The sequence below is a fragment of the Trachypithecus francoisi genome, unplaced genomic scaffold (assembly GCF_009764315.1).
Source record: "Trachypithecus francoisi isolate TF-2019V2 unplaced genomic scaffold, Tfra_2.0 Lachesis_group20, whole genome shotgun sequence".
NCBI classification, from domain to species: domain Eukaryota; kingdom Metazoa; phylum Chordata; class Mammalia; order Primates; family Cercopithecidae; genus Trachypithecus; species Trachypithecus francoisi.
In genome coordinates, this window is record NW_022681466.1 from 62,940,863 (window position 1) to 62,967,232 (window position 26,370).

Sequence of the window (26,370 nt, forward strand, 5' to 3'; positions counted from 1 at the left end):
TTTGAGACGGAGTCTCGCTGTGTCGCCCGGGCTGTAGTGCAGTGGCGCGATCTCGGCTCACTGCAAGCTCCGCCTCCTGGGTTCCCGCCATTCTCCCGCCTCAGCCTCCGAGTAGCTGGGACTACAGGCGCCCGCCACCGCGCCCGGCTAGTTTTTTGTATTTTTAGTAGAGACGGGGTTTCACCGTGTTAGCCAGGAGGGTCCCGATCTCCTGACCTCGTGATCCGCCCGCCTCGGCCTCCCAAAGTGCTGGGATTACAGGCTTGAGCCACCGCGCCCGGCCGGTATTACTCTTTCTTTACCAAGTCATAGATAGATTGGTTTGTCCTTGTGTCCCTGTTCTCTGGAATGCATCTTTTCCTCGTGTACAGTATTATTAGAGGTCACCACCACCCCCCGTTTTTGGTTTCCATTGATAAATTTGAGTATGATATCAATTATAGGGATCAGAGGGAATTAAACTAATACCCTCAATAAAAACTCTTTCTTCACTATAGATTTTTTTTTAACATTTGTCTTCAAGTATTATTAGGAACATAAGCGGCCGGGCACGATGGCTCAAGCCTGTAATCCCAGCACTTTGGGAGGCCGAGACGGGCGGATCACGAGGTCAGGAGATCGAGACCATCCTGGCTAACACGGTGAAACCCCGTCTCTACTAAAAACTACAAAAACTAGCCGGGCAAGGTGGTGAGCACCTGTAGTCCCAGCTACCCGGGGGGCTGAGGCAGGAGAATGGCGTAAACTCGGGAGGCGGAGCTTGCAGTGAGCTGAGATCCGGCCACAGCACTCCAGCCTGGGTGACAGAGCGAGACTCCGTCTCAAAAAAAAAAAAAAAAAAAAAAAACATAAGCAAAAGGCGTAATAACATAATGACTTTACTGCTGCCATTATGAGTCCATTATAGTATAAAAAGCCACCAAATTCATCTGAAAATATATAGCAAACTCTCTCCCTTTGTATAGAATGTATTGAGGCTGTAATTGAGAGTAGAAAAATGATGAAGTTTTATTGGAGTCAGGTATTCTGACACCATATAATATTTCTTAATCCTTGTGATTCTGTCATTTTTCTGGTATACTTTACATTGTTCCATTTTGTCCATTCTGTGCTGGAATGGCACTCGGTATCTCAAATTAACATGTGATTGAAATATAAGCTCCTGCATGAAACCAAATGCAAGTACTGACCAGGAAGCAAGATATCAGTTTCTCTTTGGAGGCTCTGTTGTCAGGAATCTGAACTTGTCAGCTGGTTGTTTCACAACCTATACTCTGAAACCTGTATTTAATGTGTTCTCAATAGACTGTGGTTAGGGGAATTCCCACCTTGGTAGTGCGTGGTCTGCAGAGTGGGAATTTCCCAAGGCTCTCTGGCCTAGGAAGTCTTCCGAGGTCATCATAACTGACAAGTGGAATGCATCCCGTCAGACCAACAGTGGCACTATAAGTCTATTAAATAATTTGGCAATCTGTTTCAAAGTTTATGAGGCAGTCATAATCACACTTTGTTAAGGAAATGATTAAAAAGAACACAATGATAATGGAGGAAAGAATTTATAGACTCATTATTTAGAAATATAGAAACCTAAGTGGCCGGGTGCGGTGGCTCAACCTGTAATCCCAGCACTTTGGGAGGCCGAGACGGGCGGATCACGAGGTCAGGAAATCGAGACCATCCTGGGTAACACGGTGAAACCCCGTCTCTACTAAAAATACAAAAAAAATTAGCTGAGCATAGTGGCGAACGCCTGTAGTCCCAGCTATTCGGGAGACTGAGGCAGGAGAATGGTGTGAGCCTGGGAGGCAGAGCTTGCAATGGGCCAAGATCGCGCCAGTGCACTCCAGCCTGGGCGACAGAGCGAGATTCCGTCTCAAAAAAAAAAAAAAAATTCTTAGTATCCAACAATGGGCTATTATTTAAGGAATGGTTATTTTATGGAATCAATATTTTGTAACTATTAGAAATGATAACTGAAGACTGTAGCTACATGAAAGAATACAAATGATATCATTTGATGGGGGAGACTTATATATTGCAATTAAATCAAAATGTATGGTTTTTTTTATGGTGTTTTTTTAAGTTATAAAAATTATTTAATTTTAACTCCATTTAACTCCAGCCTGGGCGACAGAGCGAGACTCCCTCTCAAAAGAAAAAAAAAAAAAGAGCCCACTTTTACATATGCTACTATATAAAAACTCAGCTGTGTTCAGTGCTGAGACAAAGACTGAAGCAATATGTCCAAGTCCTCCCATCACATTTTAGGAAGAATGCTATGCCCAGAGCATCAGGATATCACAAGATCTGGAAATCACTTCCTGTGAGGATTTGCTCAAGTTTGGATCTGAGTATCTTTAACCTAGAGGGGAAGACCAAGGAGATACACGAGGAAAATTATGAAGGAAAGAACACTGATGCTGTGTTGGTCTAGAAATACTTAAGGGGCACCTGAAATTTCAGCTACTTGAGAGGCCGAGGCAGGAGACTTGCTTCAACCAGGGAGGCAGAGGTTGCAGTGAGCTGAGATCATGTCACTGCACTCCAGCCTGGGCATCAAGGGTGAAACTCTGTCTCAAAACAAAAAAAGAAGAAGAAGAAGGAGGAGGAGGAGGAGGAGGAGGAGGAGAAGGAGAAGGAGGAGGAGGAGAAGGAGGGAGAAATACCTAAGGTAGAAATTGAGAGCAGGCAGAATTTTAGCTCAGAATAAAGGGCTTTATAATTATCAGAATCACCCTGTAACTGAGCCATGGAACTGATTTTCTCATGAGTTTCCATGTTACCAGTCTCTGGGAGTGTTCAGTAAAAGATTAACCATTCCACTGCCAGGGATGTTACAAGAGGGGAAGGAACTACAAGGTGATTGCACGACTCTTGCAGATCTGAAATTTTGTTATTCTAAGGCATTTGTTTTGTCTTGCCTGCCTGCCTGCCTGGCTCCCTCCCTCCCTGCTTCTCTCCCTCCTTACTTCCCTTCCTCCCTTCTGTGTGTTTTGACAGCTGTACCCATTTGCATGAATTTCTGTGACCTTTAGAACATTTCCATCATCCCAGAAAGTTTCTTCATGTCCCTTTCTAGTCAAGCACACCAGAGGCACTTTCTGATGTCTATTTTGTAGGCTAGGTTTATCCTTATATTTCTTTTTTTTTCTTTTTGAGATGGAGTCTCGCTCTATCACCCAGGCTGGAGTGCAGTGGCACGATCTCAGCTTACTGCAAGCTCCGCCTCCTGGGTTCACGTCATTCTCCTGCCTCAGCCTCCAGAGTAGTTGGGACTACAGGCGCCCACCACTGTGCCCAGCTAATGTTTTTTTTTCTTTCTTTTTGTATTTTTAGTAGCGACGGGGTTGCACTGTGGTCTCGATCTCCTGACCTCGGGATCTGCCGCCTTGGCCTTCCAAAGTGTTGGGATTACAGGCAGTAGCCACCGCACCCAGCCTGTCCTTATATTTCTTATAAATGGAATCATAAAGCGTATAATGATTTTCATTTTCTTATTTTTAGCCAACAAAACTCTTTTTGAGATTTGGACAGTTGTGGCATGCATGAGTGGCTCATGCTTTCTGTTGCTGAATAGTATTCCATTTAACGGATATACCCCAATTCGCTTTCCCAGTCTCCTAATGATGGATATGTGGCTTGTTTCTAGTTTGGGGCCCTCATGAATAAGGTTGCAGTGTATATTTTTGTACAGGTTTTTTTTTTTTTTTTTTGAGAAATAGGCTTTTATTTCTGGTTGGTAAATGGGAGTGAGCTGGGCATGGTGGCTCACGCCTGTAATCCCGGCACTCTGAGAGGTCGAGGCAGGTGGATCACCTGAGGTCAGGAGTTCAAGACCAGCTTGGCCAACATGGTGAAATCCTGTCTCTATTAAAAATACAAAAATTAGACTAGCGCAGTGGCGTGTGCCTGTAATCCCAGCTGCTCGGGAGGGTGAGGCTGGAGAATCGCTTGAACTCTTCCGAGTGGAAGCGGAGGTTGCAGTGAGCGGAGATCGCGCCACTGCACTCCAACTCCAGGGCAATAGAGCAAGACGCCACCTCCAAAAAAAAAAAAAAACAAAAAACAACCTAGGTGTGAAGTTTCTGGGTAAGATGGTTGATATATGGTTAACTTGATGAGAACTGACAAACGCTTGTACAGCACCCTTTGTGCCATATTTCCCCCCAGCCATTAGTATTGTAAGTCTTTATTTTGCACACTGTTGTGAGTGTGAAGCAGTATCTTATTGTGGTTGAAATTTGCATTTCCCTAATGACTAACAATACTTGAGCTGTTTTTCATGTGTCTTATGTGCCATTTGTGTATCTTCTTCTGTAAAACATCTGTTCAGATCTTTGGGTTATTTTTAAAATTAGCTTTTCTTTATTGTTAATATGTAGGAGATCTTTATATATTCCAGATACGAATTCTATGTCGGCTCTATGTTCTACAAATATTTTCTACCATTCTGTGGCTTATTTCTTAATTTTTGTAATAGTATCTTTAGATGAGCAGAAAATTCCTCTTGATAGAGAATGAGGCATGGATCACAAAAATGCCCACTTTTACGAACGCTACTATATATAAACAGCTGTGTTCAGTGCTGATGAGACAAAGACTGAAGTGCTGTGTCCAAGTCCTCCCATCACATTTTCGGAAGAATACTATGCCCAGAGCATCAGGATGTCACAAGATCTGGAAATCACTGCCTTTGAGGATTTGCTAAATCAGATTGACCAACTTGTTTTCTTTTGTGGATAGTCTTTTTATGTCCTGTCCAAGAAATTTTTGCCTACCTACTCCAGGCTATGAAAATTTTCTATTTTTTTCTTTTAGAAGCTTTACAATTCTAGGTTTTACAGTTAAGTCTGTGAACCATCACAACTTTTTTTTTTTTTCGGTATAGAGAGAAGAAAGGGTTGAGGTGTTTTTTATTTCCTCATACATATATCCAGTTTTTCCAGCACCATTTGTTGAAAAGACTTTTCTTTCCGTATTTGATTGACTGTGTTGTTGATACCTTTGTTGAGAATTGAGCGCTCACGTGTGCAGGTGGGCGTGCACACACACACGTCTATCTGGTCTCTCTGTTTTGTTCCATCGATGTGTTTGTCTGTCCTTATTCTAATATCAGACTGTCTTTGATTAGTATATATTTATAATAAATGGTGAATTTTGGTAACATAATACCTCCAACTTTTTCTTTTTTTTTTTTTTTTTTTTTTTTTTTTGAGACGGAGTCTTGCTCTGTCCCCAGGCTGGAGTGCAGTGGTACAATCTCGGCTCACTGCAACCTCTGCCTCCCAGGTTTGCACCATTCTTCTGCCTCAGCCTCCCAAGTAGGTGAGATCACAGGCACCCACCACCACGTTCAGCTAATTTTTTGTATTTTCAGTAGAGACGGGGTTTCGCCGTGTTAGCCAGGATGGTCTCCATCTCCTGACCTCATGAATCGCCCGCCTCAGCCTCCTAAAGTGCTGGGATTACAGGCGTGAGCCACCGTGCCTGGCCTGTTTTTCTTTGTTAGGATTATTTTGGCTATTCTAAATAATTTTCTTTGTGAATTTTAGAATTGGCTTGCGGGTTTCATTTTAAAAGCCCACTAGAATTTTGATTAGGATTGCATTCAATCTATAAAATTCTGTATAATATCTGTCAATTGAAAAAAAATGAACCAATGTCTTTAAAATATTGTGTTCTCTCTTACAAATGACCAACCAATATATGAAAAAAAAAAAAAACAAATGAGGGTGAGGATATGTAGAGAGAAAAGGGAACTCTTATATACTGTCGGTGGGAATGTGAGCTGGTACAGCTGTTATGGAGAACAGCGTGGGGGTTCCTCAGAAAACTACACATAGAACTACCAAGGCCGGGCGCGGTGGCTCAAGCCTGTAATCCCAGCACTTTGGGAGGCCGAGACGGGCAGATCACGAGGTCAGGAGATCGAGACCATCCTGGCTAACACGGTGAAACCCCGTCTCTACTAAAAACTACAAAAAACTAGTCGGGCGAGGTGGCGGCGCCTGTAGTCCCAGCTACCCGGGAGGCTGAGGCAGGAGAATGGCGGGAACCCGGGAGGCGGAGCTTGCAGTGAGCTGAGATCCGGCCACTGCACTCCAGCCTGGGTGACAGAGCGAGACTCCGTCTCAACAAAAAAAAGAACTACCATGTGGGCCAGGCCAGTTCTCCTTTTCTTAGGCCTTCTTTCATTTCTCCCAGCAATGTTTTATAGTTGTTATTATAGAGGTCTTACACATCTTCAGTTAGATTTATTTCTAAGTATGTAATATGGCTTTTGATGCCATTGTAATGGATTTTTTACTTTTATTTTTTCTGCATTGTTTATCACTGGTACATATAAATATATTGCCTTTTACTATTGACTTTGTACGTACACATTTATTAGATTTACTTACTAGTTCTTGTAGTTTTTAAATAGACTTTATTGTTTTCTGGATGTACAATCATGTCATCTGCAAATGCAGCTTTACAGCTCCCTTTCATACCTTTTTGCTTTCTTTTCCCCCCGCCTTATTGAACAATGTGGGAGTTCTAATAAAATGTTCAACAGATGCTGTCAGAGCAGACGTCCTTGCCTTGTTCCTGATCTTAGAGAAAAAATGTTCCGTGTTTCACCTTTAAGTATGATGTTAGCGCTGAGTGTTTTTTAAATAGATGTCCTTCCTCAGGCCGAGGAAGTTCCCTTTCGTTTCTATTTTGCTGAGAATTTGTATCATGGATGGACGCTGAATTTCGTCATATCCTTTTTCTGCATTTATTGAGATGATCATACTTTTATCTGCTTGAGTCTGATCATTGATTTTACATCTTTCTTCTTTACTAATATATGCATTTAGAGCAATAAATTTCTCCCTAAGTACCGCTTTAGTAGCATCCCAAAAACTTTTGTGCTACATTGTTGTCTTGTTCTATTCAAGCTGCTATAATAAAATGCCATCAACTGGATGACTTATAAACAACAGAAATTATCACCGTTATGGAGGCTGGGAAGTGAAGATCAAGGTGCCTACAGATCTGGTGTCTGGTGAGGGTCTGTTTCCTGGTTCTCATAGACAGCTGTCTTCGTTGTAACTTCACATGGTGGAAGAAATGAGGGAGATCTCTAGAAACTCTTTTATAAGATCATAAATCTCTTTTTTCTTTTCTTTTTTTTTTCTTTTTCTTTTTTTCTTTTTTTTTTTTTTTTTGAGACGGAGTCTCGCTCTGTCGCCCGGCTGGAGTGCAGTGGCCGGATCTCAGCTCACTGCAGGCTCCGCCTTCCGGGTTCACGCCATTCTCCTGCCTCAGCCTCCCGAGTAGCTGGGACTATAGGCGCCCGCCACGTCGCCCGGCTAGTTTTTTGTATTTTTTAGTAGAGACGGGGTTTCACAGTGTTAGCCAGGATGGTCTCGATCTCCTGACCTCGTGATCTGCCCGTCTCGGCCTCCCAAAGTGCTGGGATTACAGGCTTGAGCCACCGCGCCCGGCCTAAGGTCATAAATCTCATGCACAGAACGGGATCCATTCATTCATGCAGGCTTTACTCTCCTCACCGTTCACCTCCCAAAGGCCCCACATCCAAATGCCATCACACTGGTGATGAGGCTTCAACGTAATTTTGAAGGCACACAAACATCCAGTCTATAGCAGTTGTCCTTCGTACTCATTTCAGTATATTTCCTGCTTTCTCTTGTGATTTCATCTTTGCCTTATGGGGAAATCGGAGTTGTTTTCCTTAATTTTCAAATAATGACAGAATTTCCCATTTTTGATATGTGTCCTTTCATCATGATGAGAAGTTCCTTTTTATATCTAATAATACTCCTTTTCTAGAAGTCTGTCCGGTCTGATATTAATATAGCTTTGCCAACTTTCTCATACAAACACTGTGCCTTATAGTGAGTTCCATAGCAAACTATATAGTTGTGTCATCTTTTTAAAAGAATCTTTCTGGGGGAGGGGTAGCGTTAGGAGAAATACCTAAAGTAAGTGACGAGTTGTTGATGCGTGCAGCAAACCGACATGGCCCATGTATACCTAGGTAACAAACCTGCACGTTGTGCACATGTACCTAGAACTTGAAGTATAATTAAAAAAAGAAAAAAAAGGCCAGGCGTGGTGGCTCACGCCTATAATCCTGGCACTTTGGGAGGCCGAGGTGGGCGGATCACGAGGTCAGCAGATCAAGACCATCCTGGCTAACACGGTGAAACCCTGTCTCTACTAAAAAAGACAAAAAAATTAACAGGGCCTGGTGGCGGGTGCCTGTAGTCCCACCTACTTGGGAGGCTGAGGCAGGAGAATGGCATGAACCCGGGAGACGGAGCTTGCAGTGAACCGAGATCGTGCCACTGCACTCCACCCTGGGCAACAGAGCAAGACTCCGTCTCACAAAAAAAAAAAAAAAAAAAAAAAAGCTTGCTTGATATCCTTTGTTTTTTAATTGAAAAGTTTAGTCTGTTTACATTAATGCAACTATTGATACAGTTGAATTTCAGCATGCCAGATAAATATTGTATTTCTGTTCTTTTTGTCCCATCTATCCTTTGTTCCTCTTTACCCCTTTCCTGAATCATACATTTTTAGTATTTAATTTTATTTCTTCTGTTAATTTTTATTTTAAAACTATACCTCTTGGTAGGGCATGTGTGTGTGTGTGGTGTGTGTGTGTGTGTGTGTTTTCTTGGTTTCTTTTTTAAGTTATTGCTTTAGAGCTGAGTTGTTCGATACATGTGGCTATTTAAATTTTAATTCATTGAAATATGAGAGAATTAAAATATGCTCTGAGTATTGTATGGAAAATAAAATGAATCAGGACTAAAAACAAAGATAAGTTAGGACATTGTTTGTTTGTTTTTTTCCCCAAGACAGAGTCTTGCTCTCTTGCCCAGGCTGGAGTACGATAGTATGATCTCAGCTCACTGCAACCTCCACCTCCTGGGTTCAAGCAATTCTCCTGCCTCCGCCTGCCAAATATCTGGAATTACAGGCGTGTACCACCATGCCTGGCTAATTTTTGTATTTTTAGTAGAGACGGAGTTTCACCATGTTGGCCAGGCTGGTCTCAAACTCCTGACCTTGTGATCTGCCCACCTCGGCCTCCCACAGTGCTGGGATTACAGGCATGACCCACCAGCCCATTCATTGTCTTTACCTTTTCCTATTTGTTTTATCTTGCTGTAGACAAGGCATTCTCCCAGGTGTGGGAGGTATAAGGACGAATAAAAATTAGTTTATATCATAATCTTCCTGTTAAAGACATGTAAACAAATCGGTGGAATGTAACTATAGGGTCTGTAAGTAAGAGGTTTGTAGGAAGTGCTGCAGGAGACAAGAAGCAGGAGCGCCCAACTCCTTTGTGCCTTTCAGATACGATTCTTTCTGCATGGGTTGCCTTTTTCCTGCTTTTCCACCCATGTAGCTTTCAGAATTCAGCTCACACATCATTCTGGAAACTTTATTTGATTTCCTTGTTTGCTTTACTTAATGCTTTAAGAAAAATGGAGGCCGGGCGCGGTGGCTCAAGCCTGTAATCCCAGCACTTTGGGAGGCCGAGGCGGGCGGATCACGAGGTCAGGAGATCGAGACCATCCTGGCTAACATGGTGAAACCCCGTCTCTACTAAAAAAAAATACAAAAAACTAGCCGGGCGAGGTGGCGGGCGCCTGTAGTCCCAGCTACTCGGGAGGCTGAGGCAGGAGAATGGCGTGAACCCGGGAGGCGGAGCTTGCAGTGAGCTGAGATCCGGCCACTGCACTCCAGCCGGGGCCACAGAGCGAGACTCCGTCTCAAAAAAAAAAAAAAGAAAAAAAATGGTGACTGGTATTGAACAACATGTCTCCAAAGCAGTCACTATAAAAACAGGAAGGAGGGAGAAGGAGGGAGGGGGAAAGAAAATAAAAATATAATAGTCATACATTCCTTGACAGGGATATGTTCTGAGAAATGTGTCGTTAGGTAGTTATATCATTGTGCGAACATCATGGAGGGTACTCACACAACACTAGATGGTAAAGCCTGCTACACACCTAGACTGTATGTATGGTATGACCTATTGCCCGTAGGCTAAAAACCTGTACAGCATGTTATTGCATGTAAGCAGTTGTAACAAGATGGTAAATATGGCCAGGCGCAGTGGCTTATGCCTGTAATCCCAGCCCTTTGGGAAGCCGAGGTGGGTAGATCATTTGAGGTCAGGAGTTCGAGACCAGCCTGGCCAACATGATGAAACCCCATCTCTATTAAAAATACAAAAATACAAAAATTATGAGTCGTGCGCACCTGTAATCCCAGCTACCTGGAAGGCTGATGCAGGAGAATCACTTGAACTTGAGAGGCAGAGGTTGTGGTGAGCCAGTATCACGCCACTCTACTCCCACCTGGGCAACAAGAGTGAGACTCCATCTCAAAAAAAAAAAAAAAAATCTATATCCAAACATAGAAAAGATACACTAAAAATATGGTATTATAACATCATAATACTGTACCACTTATGGTACCAATGTCGTAGATGTGGTCCGTCATTGACTGAAACGTCATTATATGGCACATGACTATATATGCTCACTGTAAGAAATTCAGGCCAGGCACAGTGGCTCGTGGTTGTGATCCTAACACTTTGAGAGGCTGATGCAAGAGGATCTCTTGAAGCCAGGAGTTTGAGACCAGCATGGGTGATGTAGCAGGGCCTCATCTCTACACAACATTTAAACAGTTACCTGGGAGTCGTGGCACATGCTTACAGTCTCAGCTACTCAGGAGGTTGAGATGGGAGGATTGCTAGAACCTTGAAGACTGCAGTGAACTATCATGGTACCCTGTATCCTGTCTAGGTAACAAAGCAAGACCCTGTCTCTTAAAAAAAACAGAAAGAAAGAAATTCGTGCAACACAGGAAAATGCGAGGAAGAAGGCAGCAGTCACACAGCAGCCTACCATCTAGAAATAATCATTATTAGCATTAAATTAATATTATTCACATATATCCCTATAGATTTGTAAATATAAAAAGATGGATACAAATAATTTTACATAGTTAAGATCGTACTATATATGCTATTTTAAATGCTGTGAAGGGCTCAATTTCACTTCAAAAGATTAGGGTTAAAAAAGAAATTTCAGGCCGGACGCGGTGGCTCAAGCCTGTAATCCCAGCACTTTGGGAGGCCGAGACGGGCGGATCACGAGGTCAGGAGATCCAGACCATCCTGGCTAACACGGTGAAACCCCGTCTCTACTAAAAAAAAATACAAAAACTAGCCGGGCGAGGTGGCGGGCGCCTGTAGTCCCAGCTACTCAGGAGGCTGAGGCAGGAGAATGGCGTAAACCCGGGAGGCGGAGCTTGCAGTGAGCTGAGATCCGGCCACTGCACTCCAGTCCGGGCGACAGAGCGAGACTCCGCCTCAAAAAAAAAAAAAAAAAAAAAGAAATTTCACATCAAGGATTCTTTTTCTTTTCTTTTCTTTTCTTTTCTTTTCTTTTTTTTTTTGAGACTGAGTCTCTCTCTGTCGCCCAAACTGGAGTGCAGTGGTGCGATCTCGGCTCACTGCAACCTCCACCTCCCGGGATCAAGCAAGTCTCCTGCCTCAGCCTCCCTAGTAGCTAGGATTACAGGCGTGCACCACCATATGACTGGCTAATTTTGTATTTTTAGTAGAGACAGTTTCACCATGTTGGTCAGGCTGGTCTCGAACTCCCAACCTCAGGTGATCCACCTGCCTCGGCCTCCCAAAGTGCTGGGATTATAGGTGTGAGTCACTACACCCAGCCCACATCAAGGATTCTTTACAAGAGATAGTAATTACTAAAAGATCCCTCAAGCTTAATAAAAAACGTTCAAGTTTTGGTGATTTTAAAAGGCTACACATTTCTGCATGATTAACTTTTCAACTGCTCAATATGCCTCGCTGCGAGAGATGAAGAAATTAGCACTTTCAACTTTTCACCTTCCTTCCCCACTTGCAACCACTGACTAATTTTTCAGCTGGAATTACATTGTTACTGTTGTGACATTTCTGTACCTTTCTGTTATCTAATCCACATTTTGTTTACTCTTAGTTCAGTATTTAAATGGATTCAGTTCTCTCCATCATCTCTTTATTTATCTTTTGATTGGCTTGATGTCTTCATCATGTAGTTTTCTCAAGAAGGGCCCGGGTAGTCCCTGAAGTCTACTATGGTGTCTGTTCCTTTTTTTTTTTTTTTTTTTTGTCGCCCAGGCTGGAATGCAGTGGCGGCTCAGTGCAACCTCTGCCTCCTGGGTTCAAGCAATTCTCCTGCCTCAGCCTCCCAAGTAGCTGGGATTACAGGTGCATAACACCACACCCGGCTAATTTTTTTATTTTTAGTAGAGAAAGGGTTTCACTTTGTTGGCCAGGCTGGTCTCGAACTCCAGACCTCAGGCAATCCTCCCTCCTCGGCCTCCCAAAGTGCTGGGATTATAGGCGTGAGCCACCGCACCCGGCCTGTCTCTTCCTTTGTACCTGAATGACAGCTTGGCTACGCATAAATTCCGTGCGTCATGCTTTCTTTCCTCTGAACGTGGCATTTCTCCTGTCTGTTGGAATTGTGTTAAATCAGTTTTCTTCTTTACTACTCTTTTTTTTTTTCCTTTTACAATCAGAATCGCCGTTTTCAAAGAATCGACCTGAGTTCTGTGCCTTTTCAATTACTGCACTTGAGATCATTATTGCTAGGAAGAACAACCACAGCTGTGATACTGTGATGTGAACCAGGTGATTTCAGGAATAGTAATCATGTATCTTTCCTTTCTAGAGATAATTGACGACCTTGCCAACCTGGTGGAGAACACTGATGAAAAGCTTCGCACAGAAACCAGGCGTGTAAACGTGGTGGACAGAAAGTCAACCTCTTGTGGTAAGAGATAGCTACTTCTTACGGCTCTGTTTCTGTCATAGCTTGTGGATTTACTCTGCTCTGAGTTTCCTGTTTGTCTCATCGCTACGGGGATTTGGTTGCTCTTCTGATACAGGCAGTGCCATTGGATGCAGTACTGAAATTGCTAAACGAAGGTTGAATCTGGTCAGAACGAAATGAATTGTGTGGAGTTCAGAGGGCGTATCATTCACTTTTTTTTTTTTTTTTAATTTAAAAGAGTCCTTTCTGTGTGTTTACAGAGATTAATGGTTTGGGAAATTGTGTAACATTATACTAGTTGGCGGGTTTTAAAGGGTATCTCACTTGCTTTTGTGCTGTCTTAAAATAACCACAAGCTTAATGGAGTTCAAATCCTATGTTTCGTGATGGTGTCTTTGTCAAGTCACTTTACCTCTTGATACTTTGTATGTAAAATGGGGATTCATATGCCAAGATAAAAATCTCTTGGAGGGCTTGCTTAAAATACTGATCCTGAGGCTGTCCCCTAGGGATTCTGACTGACTAGATCTAGGGTGGAGTTCAAGAATGTTCCTTATTTAACAAGCGTACCAAGCAGTTCTGCTGCAGATGCTTGTTCCGCAGAAATTCTGATGCAGACTTTGGTGAAGTTTAAATTGTGTGTTGCCTGTGCACAGCGCCTTGCCCAAAGGTACATGGTGATAAATGATGGGAACAGCAGTAGTAATCACAGTGATTGTTTTTCGGTGCTTTGTCTCACAAAGGTGCACCAAGTTTATAAAGCTGACATATTTATGAAAGATAGAATCACAGGCCGTGTGCGGTGGCTTAGGAGTTTGAGACCAGCCTGGGCAACATAGCAAGACCTTTGTCTCTGTAAAAAAAATTAAAAATTAGGAGTCTGGGCAACATGGCGAGACCCCTGCCTCCACTAAAGATACAAAAAAATAGCCAGACATTGTGGCACACACCTGTAGAAGTCCCAGCTCCTTGGGAGGCTGAAGAGGGAGGGTTGCTTGAAGGTTGCAGTGAGCTGAGATTGTGCCACTGCACTCCAGACTGGGTGACAGCGTGAGACCCTGTCTCAAAATTAATTTTAAAAATTAGCCAGGCATGGTGGTATGTGCCTGAAGTATCCCAGTTTAGGAGATAAATTTTAGCATCATACTAGCGTAGATGAATTTTAGCGAGAAATAACAGATAACCCACTCACTACAAACTGTTAATTCTTTGTCTAGAAATGTAATGGCTTTGTGAGGCAGCGCCAAACCCTGCCCTAAGCATTGCATGCAGATTCCTCTGGAGTCATGCACGTGTGAGCTCAGAAAGCATTGCTGTGTTTCTGGCTCTGTGAGTGTGGACTGGCCTTCCCGCTTGAGTAGGTCCTGGCTAAGCCAGTTTTGTAACACTGCGTCAGGAGTATCCCTTGAGCCCAGGAGGTTGAGGCTGCAGTGAGCCATGATCGTGCTACTGTACTCCCACCTGAGTGACACAGTGAGACCTTGTGTCTAAAAAAACCCTAGAGATCTGAACAGATATTTTGCCAAACTTTCAGCCTTTTTTAGTACGAAAAATGTGAATCCTCTTGATCTATCCACTTTAGAAGCTCTGGGCAAGGGTTCTTGAGATGTGCAGCTTCAGAAGCATCACCTTCCCTGGCTGTGTTTGCTCCGTAAGAAAGAAGGCTCGAACAACGGGGTGAGAGAGGGTCAGGCACCTAGAGACTCTGGAGCTCAGAGGTAGTGGAGCCCCACGGGGCCTACTTCAGACCCTTGATCACCACTGTCCTGCCCGACCACCCTGCCCTGTGCTTCTGCTCCTCCATGTGGCTTTATCAATCTTCTCGCATAACTTCTGGCCACAGGGACTTTGTTATCTATGCTGGATCCTGAAGCTTTAAAGATGCGAGAGATGAATTCACTCCCACCTGTCTCTTATTCTCTGGACCTCAGTTTCCTCATTAGAAGAAAGTGGAGAACTTGGTTGTCAAAATTGAGTTGTATGGACCGTGTAAAGTGTCTAGTGCTGGCCACCTTCCCCAGCTTTCCATACGTATGTGAGAGGTGCACGAGCGTAGTGTCACGAGAGTGGGCTCTAGAGCCTGGCCTCACACCCAGGCTTCACCTCTCACTAGCTGCGTGACCTCAGGAAAGCTCAAACTCCCTTCTGCCACGATTTTCCCATCTTTGAAATGGGGATAATAAAGATATAGACCTCAAAGGATTGTTATGAGAAATTAATGAGTGCGTGTATATAATATATATGTATATATGTATATAGTAGGTTGGTGCAAAAGGAAACATGGTTTTTGCCATTACTGCAGCGACTTTGGCACCAACCTAATATATATATCATTTAGAACGATCTTTAGTACATTGTGTGCTGTGAGCAAGTACTGGTATTAGCTCTTGTTACTATATGTCTAAAGCAGGAAGACATATAATGTTATATATGTTGTTTTTGTTCTCAGCAATTATGTTGCTAGTTTGGAATGAATATATTCATAGACATGTTGGTATGTTTTTGTGTTTGCAACATAGTAACTCACATGTCACTCAAGTCATAATGAATGCAGAATGTTTCTTACACTGTTGCCAATTTCTAATTTGATGTTATTATCTGGTGTGTAGTATTTTTACCTAGAAGTGTCATAATGTCATCTGAACTAGACTCTTAAGTGTTTTTTTTATATAGAGAAAAATTTAAGGAATCCTAGAAGTAATAAAATATGTTTTTATAACTTATGTCTATATTTTAAAATAAGTTAACTATACATTTACCTCATGCCTCATTTGTATATATATTATCTGTCACAGAATTATATGTAATGATTCAGAAGGAAGAAGTTCATCAGTTTAGCAGTGTTAAGTAGATACTGGAAAAGAAATTTCTTTATTCTTTTTTTTGCGACAGAGTCTCACTCTGTCACCCAGGCTAGAGTGCAGTGGCATGATCTCAGCTCACTGCAACCTCTGCCTCCCGGGTTAAAGCGATTCTCCTGCCTCAGCCTCCGCAGTAGCTGGGATTTACAGGCATGTACCACCACACCCGGCTAATTTTGTATTTTTAGTAGAAACGGGGTTTCTCCATGTTAGTTAGGCTGGTCTCGAACTCCCAGTCTCAGGTGATCCACCCTCCTCGGCCTCCCAAAGTGCTGGGATTACAGGTGTGAGCCACTGCGCCCAGCCCACAACTTTTTTTTTTTTTTTTTTTAACATCCCAAACTGAAATTTATCCAAGACAATAACTCCCTATTCCTCCCTCCTTCAGCCCCTGGTATAACTACTTTTCTACTTTGTCTCTGTAAATATGATTATTTTAGGTACCTACTGTAAGTGGGACCATATGTATACTTTTGTATCTGGCTTATTTAGGATAATGTCTTCAAGATTCATCCATCTTGTAGTGTGTATCAGCATTTCAGTCCTTTTGAAGGCTGAATAATATTCCATTTTATGTATATATCACATTTTGTTTATCCATTTGTCAGTGGACACAGGTTCTACTTTTTGGCTATTGTGAATCATGCCACCATAAATGTTGCTGTACAAATAGCCACTCGAGTCTTACCTTTTTTGTGTATATATCCAGAAGTAGAATTGTTGGATAAAATGGTAATTCAGTGTTTAAATGTTTGAGGAACCTTCATACTAGCCTGGCTTGGTTTTGCTTTCAGCCTCTAAACTCTTAAGTACTTTCCAGTGTTTTCTTTTTTTGTTGTTGTTGTTGTTGTTGTTTTTGAGACGGAGTCTTGCTCTTATTGCCCAGGCTGGAGTGTAGTGGCGTGATCTCAGCTCACTGCAACCTCTGTCTCCCGGGTTCAAGTGATTCTCCTGCCTCAGCCTCCCGAGTAGCTGGGATTGCAGGCATGCACCACCACGCCCAGCTAATTTTTGTATTTTTATTAGAGATGGGATTTCTCCATGTTGATCAGGTTGGTCTTGAATTGCCGACCTCAGGTGATCATTCCCCACCCCCACCCCCCGCCTCCCAAAGTGCTGGGATTGCAGTCGTGAGCCACCATGCCCGGCCCACTTTCTAGTATTTTCTTTAAGAAAAAAAAAAAAAAAAAGTTGTGGGCCGGGCGCAGTGGCTCATGCCTGTAATCCCAGCACTTTGGGAGGCTGAGGTGGGTGGATCACAAGATCAAGAGTTCGAGACCAGCCTGGCCAACATGGTGAAACTCCGTCTTTACTAAGAATACAAAAATTAGCCGAGTATGATTGGTGCATGCCTGTAGTCCCAACTACTCAGGAGGCTGAGGCAGGAGAATTGCTTTAACCCAGGAGGCGGAAGTTGCAGTGAGCCGAGATCGCGCTACTGCACTCCAGCCTGGGCGAAAGAGAAGATTCCATCTTGGAAAAATAAATAAATAAATAAAAATAAAAATATTTTTTTTTTAAAACTGATAAATGCAGAGACTTCTGTAGCCTGAGAGGGGCAGGCAGGTAGGAGGGAAATTAAGTCCCTGGGCACCCACTCTAATTAGGAAAATGTAATGGGAGACTCTTCCCACAATAAACTGGGACCCCAAAGAGCTATATCCTCAGAGTAAAAGTGAACTAGAACTAAACTTGGCGCGGGGGGTTGTGGAAAAGGCAGCCTTGGCACTGAGCGGAATAGGAGAAGAAAAAGAAAGGGGAGAAATTACAGTTATTGGAGAAAATAGTTATTGACAGTGTGTGGTCATAGAAAGGCCCACATGTGAATTTGCCCCCTGGACATATATACTCAGGGTGGACCAGGAAACATCATACCATGAATTTGGTTTAAGGCAGACTCACCTATTATAGCTCGAGGTGAATGTGGTTTGAGGCAGACTCACCTGTTATAGCTGGAGGTGAATTTGGTTTGAGGCAGACTCACCTGTTATAGCTGGAGGTGAATTTGGTTTGAGGCAGACTCACCTGTTATAGCTGGAGGTGAATTTGGTTTAAGATAGATTTACCTGTTATAGCTGGAGGTGAATTTGGTTTGAGGCAGACTCACCTGTTATAGCTGGAGGTGAATTTGGTTTGAGGCAGACTCACCTGTTATAGCTGGAGGTGAATTTGGTTTGAGGCAGACTCACCTGTTATAGCTGGAGGTGAATTTGGTTTGAGGCAGACTCACCTGTTATAGCTGGAGGTGAATTTGGTTTGAGGCAGACTCACCTGTTATAGCTGGAGGTGAATTTGGTTTGAGGCAGACTCACCTGTTATAGCTGGAGGTGAATTTGGTTTGAGGCAGACTCACCTGTTATAGCTGGAGGTGAATTTGGTTTGAGGCAGACTCACCTGTTATAGCTGGAGGTGAATTTGGTTTGAGGCCGACTCACCTGTTATAGCTGGAGGTGAATTTGGTTTGAGGCCGACTCACCTGTTATAGCTGGAGGTGAATTTGGTTTGAGGCCGACTCACCTGTTATAGCTGGAGGTGAATTTGGTTTGAGGCCGACTCACCTGTTATAGCTCGAGGTGCCTGGCAAAAACAAATGAAATGCCTCTGGAGGAAAGCATATTCTAAGATCCTGGGAGTCAACTAAAAATAAATTTCTAAGGGCAATGACCAGCACATAGTCAAAGATATTCTAGCATACCCAGAGACAGCACAGCATGAGTGAGGACCAGCAGTAGACCATGGACATGAATCTAAACAGAATTGCAGTAGTAGAATTACCAGACATTGATTTATAAACTCAATTCCACTTTTTAAAATATATTTTTAAAATGACAAGCTTGAAAGTATCTTAAGAAACCCGAAAACTATAAGCAACATAGAAATTTTGAAAAGCAACCAGATAGAACTTCTAGAAATAATAGGTAACTGAAATAAAAAACCCAGTGAACATATTTGGTATCAGCAAAAGAACCAGAGGACAAATCAGGGAAAAAAAGGCATATTCCATTTAATAAATGTTAGCATCTTGAAGAGAATGTCCAAATGCCAGGCCGTTAAATTATGATCTTAATAAGAAAGACGTTTGAGGGGCAGGGGGTTGGTGCAAGAGCTTCGAGATACAGCGAAGAGTTAACCAACCACCTGCTCAAGTGCAAAGCCACATTGGCCGTTTTATATATGAACACATATACATCCTTAATGAAACTGCAAGCAAGGTGTACTTTAACTTTGGGGCGGGGCGGGGGGGGGAATTAAGCAGCCCAGTCGAGTGTAACTCAATTGCCTTTCACAGGACATTCTATCACTGTTTAACTAAGAGGACTAGGGTGCAGTGTGGATAGCAGCCACCACATCATCATTTTACACAAAGGAGTGTGAAAATAGGTTGTGAATCATGAAATGGCCCTTTGTTTCGCCACCCTTGGCATATCTTCCTTGATGGCCCGATATATCAGTCATAGATGCTTGAGCTGTGAGAGAATTTCTAGTTATGAATACAGACTGAACTGCAAGGGGCCACACAGGAGAGAGGCCCGATGATGAATTTGTTTGCTCAGTTCTTAACAAGGGATTCAAGTACCTCTTTGTGAACCTTTCACTCAGGAGCACAGGCTTTAAAATTTTTACCGAGATCTTTGTGGATTTTCCTCCCTTTTCCTCCCCCAACCCCACCCCAGTGATAGCATCGAGTAGAAAACAATACTGTGGTTTTTTTTGGTTTTTGTTTCTAGCTTCTAAATGCAAATTAGACTGATATTTTCCGCTGGTACCTCTATGTATTTTCAGATCTGTTACTTCCATTAAGGACATTTACATAAAAGTAGGATCTTTGTAATTGCAGTTTAAATATTCAGTGTGCCTGGTCCTCATTAGAATTCAAAATAGAGCCTTGTCTGAGTCTGACAGAGGGCGCCAATTGTGAAAGACCAGACTAAGAATTCTGAATGACTCGGGTGGACGGACAGTCTTGCTTCTCAGCATATTGACTATTACGTAATGTTGTCTAAGCACATTTATTGTGATTTTAGTAGCGTTTCAGTGATGTGGTTAGAAATCAACCCAGCTGACGTTGCATTGATGCCGTCTCAATTGACGACCATGGGATCTGCCTTCGGCTCATCAGAATGTGATCTTAGGGAGGCGGGGCAGGACCCTGGTTAAGAGCATGCAGCACAGGTGTGGCATCCGACAGTCCTGGGGCACAATTTGGGATCTGCCACTTACAGCCTGGGTGACTTACAGAGCTGCTTGCCCTCTCTAAGTCTCAGTTTCCTTCACTCTAAAAGGAGGGTAGCAATTACTAGTACACGTGATTGTTTTGTAGACTACGTGAGAACAGTAGGTGACACAGTGACCAGTACTAGTGAGTCCTCTATAAATGCCAGCTATGATAAGATGTGGGGTTTAATTCATTTTTGGTTTTTGAGACGGAGTCTTGCTCTTTCGCCCAGGCTGGGGTGCAATGGCGCGATCTCGGCTCACTGCAACCTCTGCCTCCTGAGTTCAAGTGATTCTCCTGCCTCAGCCTCCCAAATAGCTAGTGTGCACCACCATACCTGGCTAATTTTAGTATTTTCAGTAGAGACGGGGTTTCACCGTGTTGCTTAGGCCGGCCTCAACCCCCCAGCCTCAGGTGATTGCCTGCCTTAGCTTCCAAAGCAGTGGGATTACAGGTGTGAGCCACCACAACTGGCTTGCTTTTTTTTTTTTTTTTTTTTTTCCTTTTTCTTGGGACAGGGTCTGTCTGGTCTGTCACCCAGGCTGGAGTGCAGTGGTGTGATCTCAGCTCACTGCAACCTCCATCTCCCAGGCTTAAGTGAGCCTCCCACCTGAGCCTGCTGAGTACCTGGGACTGCAGGCACTCGCTATCGTGCCTGGCTAATTTTTATTTTATTTTTTATAGACAGGATTTCACCATGTTGTCCAGGCTGGTCTCAAACTCCTGGACTCAAGCGATCTGCCTGCCTCAGCTTCCCAAAGTGCTGGGATTACAGTATGACACTGTGCCTGACCAACATGCTTTTTTTCATATTAGCTCTTTTGAACCTTATAAAACAGGTAAGAAACTGAGTTGTAAGTAGTCTAGTTTATTTAACAGACTTTGGAGCTACTTTTATCTCTCAGAGAATTATTCTTAATGTTTTACCACAAGCATAAGCAATTAATCTGGAACAAAGAAGGATCTATGCCAGTTCCTTTATCATACTGTTTATCAAGAATATTTCTATTTGGCTATTGTTTTAACTTTTTCTTCTTTCCCTTATCATGGTTCATTGAGGTAAACTAGTTAAATCTCTCGGCCCCCTTTTCCTTTACGTTCTGATGTGTCTGTTCCTGTACCCGCTGCGTCATCCTTAATTCAGTATCAATGGAGAAATGCCTTGTCCTTCACCAGTGCCTGTCTGCCTTCAAAACCATCTTGTCCTCAGGTTTTCCCATTCATCTGTTCTCTTCTTCATCCATGCCAGCGCAGTTAGTGGATATCATCTGTGTGCCAGGTACTGGGCTAGGAACTGGAGCTAAAAATGTAGATAGGACTGGGCACGGTGGCTTACGCCTGTAGTCCCAGCTACTTGGGAGGCTGGGATGGGAGGATCCCTCGAACCTAGGAGTTCAAGGCTACAGTGAGCTGTGACCATGCCATTGTACTTCAGCCTGGGTAATGATGAGACCTTGTCTCATAAAAAGGTAAAAGGTAGATAGGACTTAGAGTGTAGGAGAGAGGGGGACAGATCCTGTAAATCACTAATGACTGCAGGTCGTACAGACAGGTCTGAGGCAGCCAAGGGCTCAGAGGTTTCCAAGAGGCTGTGACACAGGAGCAGAGTCCTGAAGAATTACTTAGACAAGCTGCTTCTGAGTCTGGCGGGTGAAAAGCCAAACCAAAATGAGCAGGGAGTATGTATACTATGGTCCCACTTAAGGAAAAGGAGGAGAGAGACGTGCATTTGCAGTGTTGGTTAGAGTCTAAAGAGAGGTGTGGAGGGGCACGCAGTCACCATTGGTGATATGGGAATGGGGGACATGGGCAAGGCAGGGGGCTGGGTGTTGGGATCATCAATGTTTTCTTTTTTTTTTTTTTTTTTTTTTGAGACGGAGTCTCGCTCTGTCACCCGGGCTGGAGTGCAGTGGCACAATCTCAGTTCACCGTAAGCTCTGCCTCCCAGGTTCACACCATTCTTCTGCCTCAGCCTTGCGAGTAGCTGGGACTACAGGCGCCCACCACCAGGCCTGGCTAATGTTTTGTATTTTTAGTAGAGACAGGGTTTTACCATGTTAGCCAGGATGGTCTCAATCTTCTGACCTCGTGATCCGCCCACCTCAGCCTCTCAAAGTGCTGGGATTACAGGCGTGAGCCACCGCATCTGGCCCATCAATGTTTTCTTTCTGTGTTTTCAGAATATTTTACAGCCTGGCCCATCAATGTTTTCTTTCTGTGTCTTCAGAATATTTTACGGTAAGCCTGTATTACTTTTGTAATTTTAAAATTAAGTGGAATTTTTAAGGAAAAATACTTATTTGCCTAATGTTTTGTAACTCCTAGTCATTTTTTCTGCAACTAATTTTTTACAAGATGATAATACTGTATTTTTAAATCCTTCTTTTGGCCGGGCATGGTGGCTCATACCTATAATTCCAGCTCTTTGGGAGGCTGAGGCAGGTGGATCACCTGAGGTCAGGAGTTCAAGACCAGCCTGGACAACATGGCAAAACCCCGTCGCTACTAAAAATACAAAAATTAGCCAGGTGTGATCGCAGACACCTGTAATCCCAGCTGTTAGGAAGGCTGCAGCCGGAGAATCGCTTGAACCTGGGAGGTAGAGGTTGCAGTGAGCCGAGATCGTGCCGCTGCACTCCAGCCTGGGCGAGAGAGCAAGACTCTGCCTCAAAAACAACAACAAACCTTCTGTTTTTTTTTTTTTTTTTTTTTGAGACGGAGTCTCGCTCTGTCGCCCAAGCTGGAGTGCAGTGGCCGGATCTCAGCTCACTGCAAGCTCCGCCTCCCGGGTTCACGCCATTCTCCTGCCTCAGCCTCCCGAGTAGCTGGGACTACAGGCGCCCGCCACCTTGCCCGGCTAGTTTTTTTGTACTTTTTGGTAGAGACGGGGTTTCACCGTGTTAGCCAGGATGGTCTCGATCTCCTGACCTTGTGATCCGCCCGTCTCGGCCTCCCAAAGTGCTGGGATTACAGGCTTGAGCCACCGCGCCCGGCCAAAACCTTCTGTTTTTTAACATTATGCTATATTTTACTTCTAATGGTGAGTACCATTTTATCAAGTAGCAATACCATCATTTACTTATGGTTTGGGGGGCCTTAGTCTATTTACACATTTTGCTATGTAAATCATGCTACATTAAATGCATAGCACTTTTTTTGATATTTAGGATCTTTTTCTCTCAGGTAGAATTTCAGTTAGGATACTCCCAGGAACCAGAATCAGAGACAGGCTCTGGCTGCCCTGACTAGAAGGTTATTTGAGGCCCAGATAAGTGACAGCTGCAGGGCCAGGGGACAGAGCAGCTGTCCTTGGCAAGAAGGTCCTGGTCTGGATGGTGAGGCCAGAGTTGCTGAACGGTGTCTCTGCCTCTCTTAAGGGAGTCTGAGGAAGAGTCTGGTGGCTTTGGCATCCTCGATGGGAAGTGAGAAGCTGCCCCCTACCAAGAGGTCATGTGACAGGAGCACCTTCAAAACAAAGCTTGGATCTGGAGAGGGGGGAAAAAAAAAAAGCAAAAGCAAACAAAAAAATCCCTCATTGTCCATTACAGCTGTGTTTCCCAAGTAGATTTATTCAGCCTGAGGGTGCAAACAGTGTTAAGCCTTTTGATATATATATTTCCAAATTATGTTCCAATAATGTATCAGAAACCATCCCCCACCACAACCTTATGAGTGGCAGATTCTCGTTGAAATCCAGCGCTTCCCATCAGCCCTTATTCTCCTGGAATAACTTCTCATACTTGAGATGGTTCTGTCTGGCAGAAATAGCTCTTCTTCCTTGACTTCTGTGACCCAGCGTTATGTCGAGATTTATCCCGCCACATCGGTTGCTCATTCCTTCCCTTCATTTTTTCTGTTGAACACCATCGAGAATAAAATGAAGACATCCTGGTCCCCGACCTCATGGAGGGCTCGATCAAATGGGAAGGCAGCAAACTCGGGGCGATGTGACAGTGTTGCAGGGGATACTGTGACAGGCGTCTGTTGGGCATTTGGGGCATCTCAGGCTCATTTTTTGCCGTTTTAAAAGATTATATATATATATATATAGTTACAGACTGCAAGTGCAGACTTCTTACATACGTGTATAGCATAGTGGTGAAGCATGGGCCCGAGCTCATTAGAGAAAGGTGAATAGAAATGTAACACAGGCCGGGCGCAGTGTCTCACACCTGTAATCCCAGCACTTTGGGAGGCAGAGGCAGGCGGATCACTTGAGGTCAGGAGTTGAAGACCAGCCTGGCCAACATGGTGAAACCCCGTCTCCACTAAAAATACACAAATTAGCTGGGCGTGGTGGTGCATGCCTGGAGTCCCAGCTACCCGGGAGGCTGAAGCAGGAGAATCACTTGAACCCGGGAGGTGGAGGTTGCAGTGAGCCGACATCACGCTACTGCACTCCAGCCAGGGGGACAAAGCGAGACTTCGTTTCAAAAAACAAACCCACAAACAAAAACGTAACAGACAGAGAGGAGAAAAGAGTATTCCAGGCAGGGGGAAATAGATGTGAAGAAGGCATTGACACCACCAGGTTTCCCTAAGACAGCCTGTCTGGCTGGGATTGAGACTGCTTGCTGAGAGGTGTGGAAATGAAGCTGGAAAGGCTGGGACCAGATCATGGAACCTGTGGTGCTGGTTTTGTTCTCCATGGCCTCTCATTTTTTTCCCTCTTCCCCCCTCTCGCAGAATTTCTCTCTTATTTATTTTTTAATTTTTTTCCGAGACAGAGTCTTGCTCCATTGCACAGGCTGGAGATCAATGGCATGATCTCTGCTCATTGCAACCTCCATCTCCTGGGTTCTAAGCGATTCTCCTGCCTCAGCCTCCTGAGTAGCTGGAATTACAGGCACCCACCACTACGCCAGGCTAATTTTTTGTATTTTTAGTAGAGACAGCGTTTCACCATGTTGGTCAGGCTGGGTCTCGAACTCCTAACCTCATGATCCACTCGCCTCGGCCTCCAAAGTGCTAGGATTATAGGCGTGAGCCACCGCGCCTGGCCTTCCTATCTTTTGAGAACAATACGTAAGGCTCAGTCCTCTGCTGTCTTTCCCTTGATACCTTTTCTTTAAGCCACTTCATCTGCTTTTTTGTTTAACTTCATGGGTAACTCACAGTTCCACATCTCAGACCTAGACTTCACTTGAATCCCAAGTCTGTGTCTTCATTAGCTACCAGCTAGTAAGTTTCTCTTGATGGCCCGAAACAGCCTTTCCGTCTCCACATGTTCTTTATCCCAAAATAAGCTTCCTCTTCCATGCTTCCTATTTTTTCAGGCCCCAAACTTCCTTCATCTCTTTAAATGCCTTCGAGGGCCAGACAGGGAAGCCTTCATGCACAAAGTGGGCAGCTTTGATTATCTCCAGTGGCAAACTAGAGCTGTCAACAGCAGATTTTCACTAAGTGGGAATGCAAGCTGAGAATTCCTTCTGTTTATTGGTTTTAAGAGAAGCCTGAAATCTGGATCTCTAAGCGAAATGTCCCAATATTTTAATGTTGAAAATAAATTAACTTTAAAAAAAACCACGTGGGCCAAATAAAACATGTCACAATGTACTACTTTGGGATCTTTCTCATATCTAGCTAGGCTGCCGCCAGGCTTGTTTGTTCAAACTAGGAACTCTCTTTTTTCTTCTCTTCTATTACTTCTTTTCTTCTATTTCTTCTTTTATTCTATTACTTTCTCTTCTCCTCATCACTTTCTGTTCTCCTCATCCTATTTCTGGTTCTTTGTCACAATTAGGTAGTCATTTAAAATAATAAATCTATTTATTAGTACAGAAAAAGGTATAAGACTGTAACTGTGACCATATTTATATAAACTGCAACCCCCACAGGGTTATAGTATAATAATATATCAAATATCGCCCAGGCATGGCAGCTCATGCCTATAATCCCAGCTCTTTGGGAGGCCGAAGCAGGTGGATCACCTGAGGTCAAGAGTTCGAGACCAGCCTAGCCAACATGGTGAAACCCCGTCTCTACTAAAAATACAAAAAAAATTAGCCGGGTGTGGTGGTGCACACCTGTAATCACAGCTACTCAGGAGTCTGAGGCAGGAGAATTGCTTCAACCCAGGAGGCAGAGGTTGCAGTGAGCTGAGATCGCGCCACTGCCCCTCTAGCCTGGACAACAAGAGCAAACGTCCATCTCAAAAAATATATATAAACAATAATAATAATATAGCAAATATCTACCTAGCTATCATTTTTACAAAGATAAATAAGGCAGGTACCTCTTCTTAAGTTGCTCTTTTTTTTTTTTTTTAAGCATGTCTTCCTCAGTCGGTTTAAACTGTTCCCCTTCCCAGAGATACCTGGAGTATTTTCAATAAATGACTTCTCCATGATGAAGATAATATATACTAAGTAGTGAAATGGTATAGTATAAAACTCTTAGGAGACCTGCTTCTGCTCTCTAAGAGAAGACTGTG

At 43.6% G+C, this 26,370-nt stretch overlaps 1 protein-coding gene across 5 annotated transcripts in view; it reads left to right on the plus strand.

Annotated features, from left to right (window-relative positions):
* The window catches only part of STX8 (syntaxin 8), a 341,865-nt gene that overhangs the window by 199,292 nt on the left and 116,203 nt on the right, over window positions 1-26,370 (plus strand). For 4 of the 5 annotated variants that reach the window (XR_004430829.1, XR_004430830.1, XM_033184567.1 and 1 more), the window contains exon 7: window positions 12,759-12,860. The exons of the other annotated variant lie outside the window; for it this stretch is intronic. Coding sequence is in view for 2 of the 4 variants with exons in the window: in XM_033184567.1 (XP_033040458.1) it covers window positions 12,759-12,860 (102 nt within the window). In the remaining 2 variants the exon portion in view is untranslated. The remainder of the gene's footprint in view (window positions 1-12,758; window positions 12,861-26,370) is intronic. 5 annotated transcript variants of the gene reach the window in all.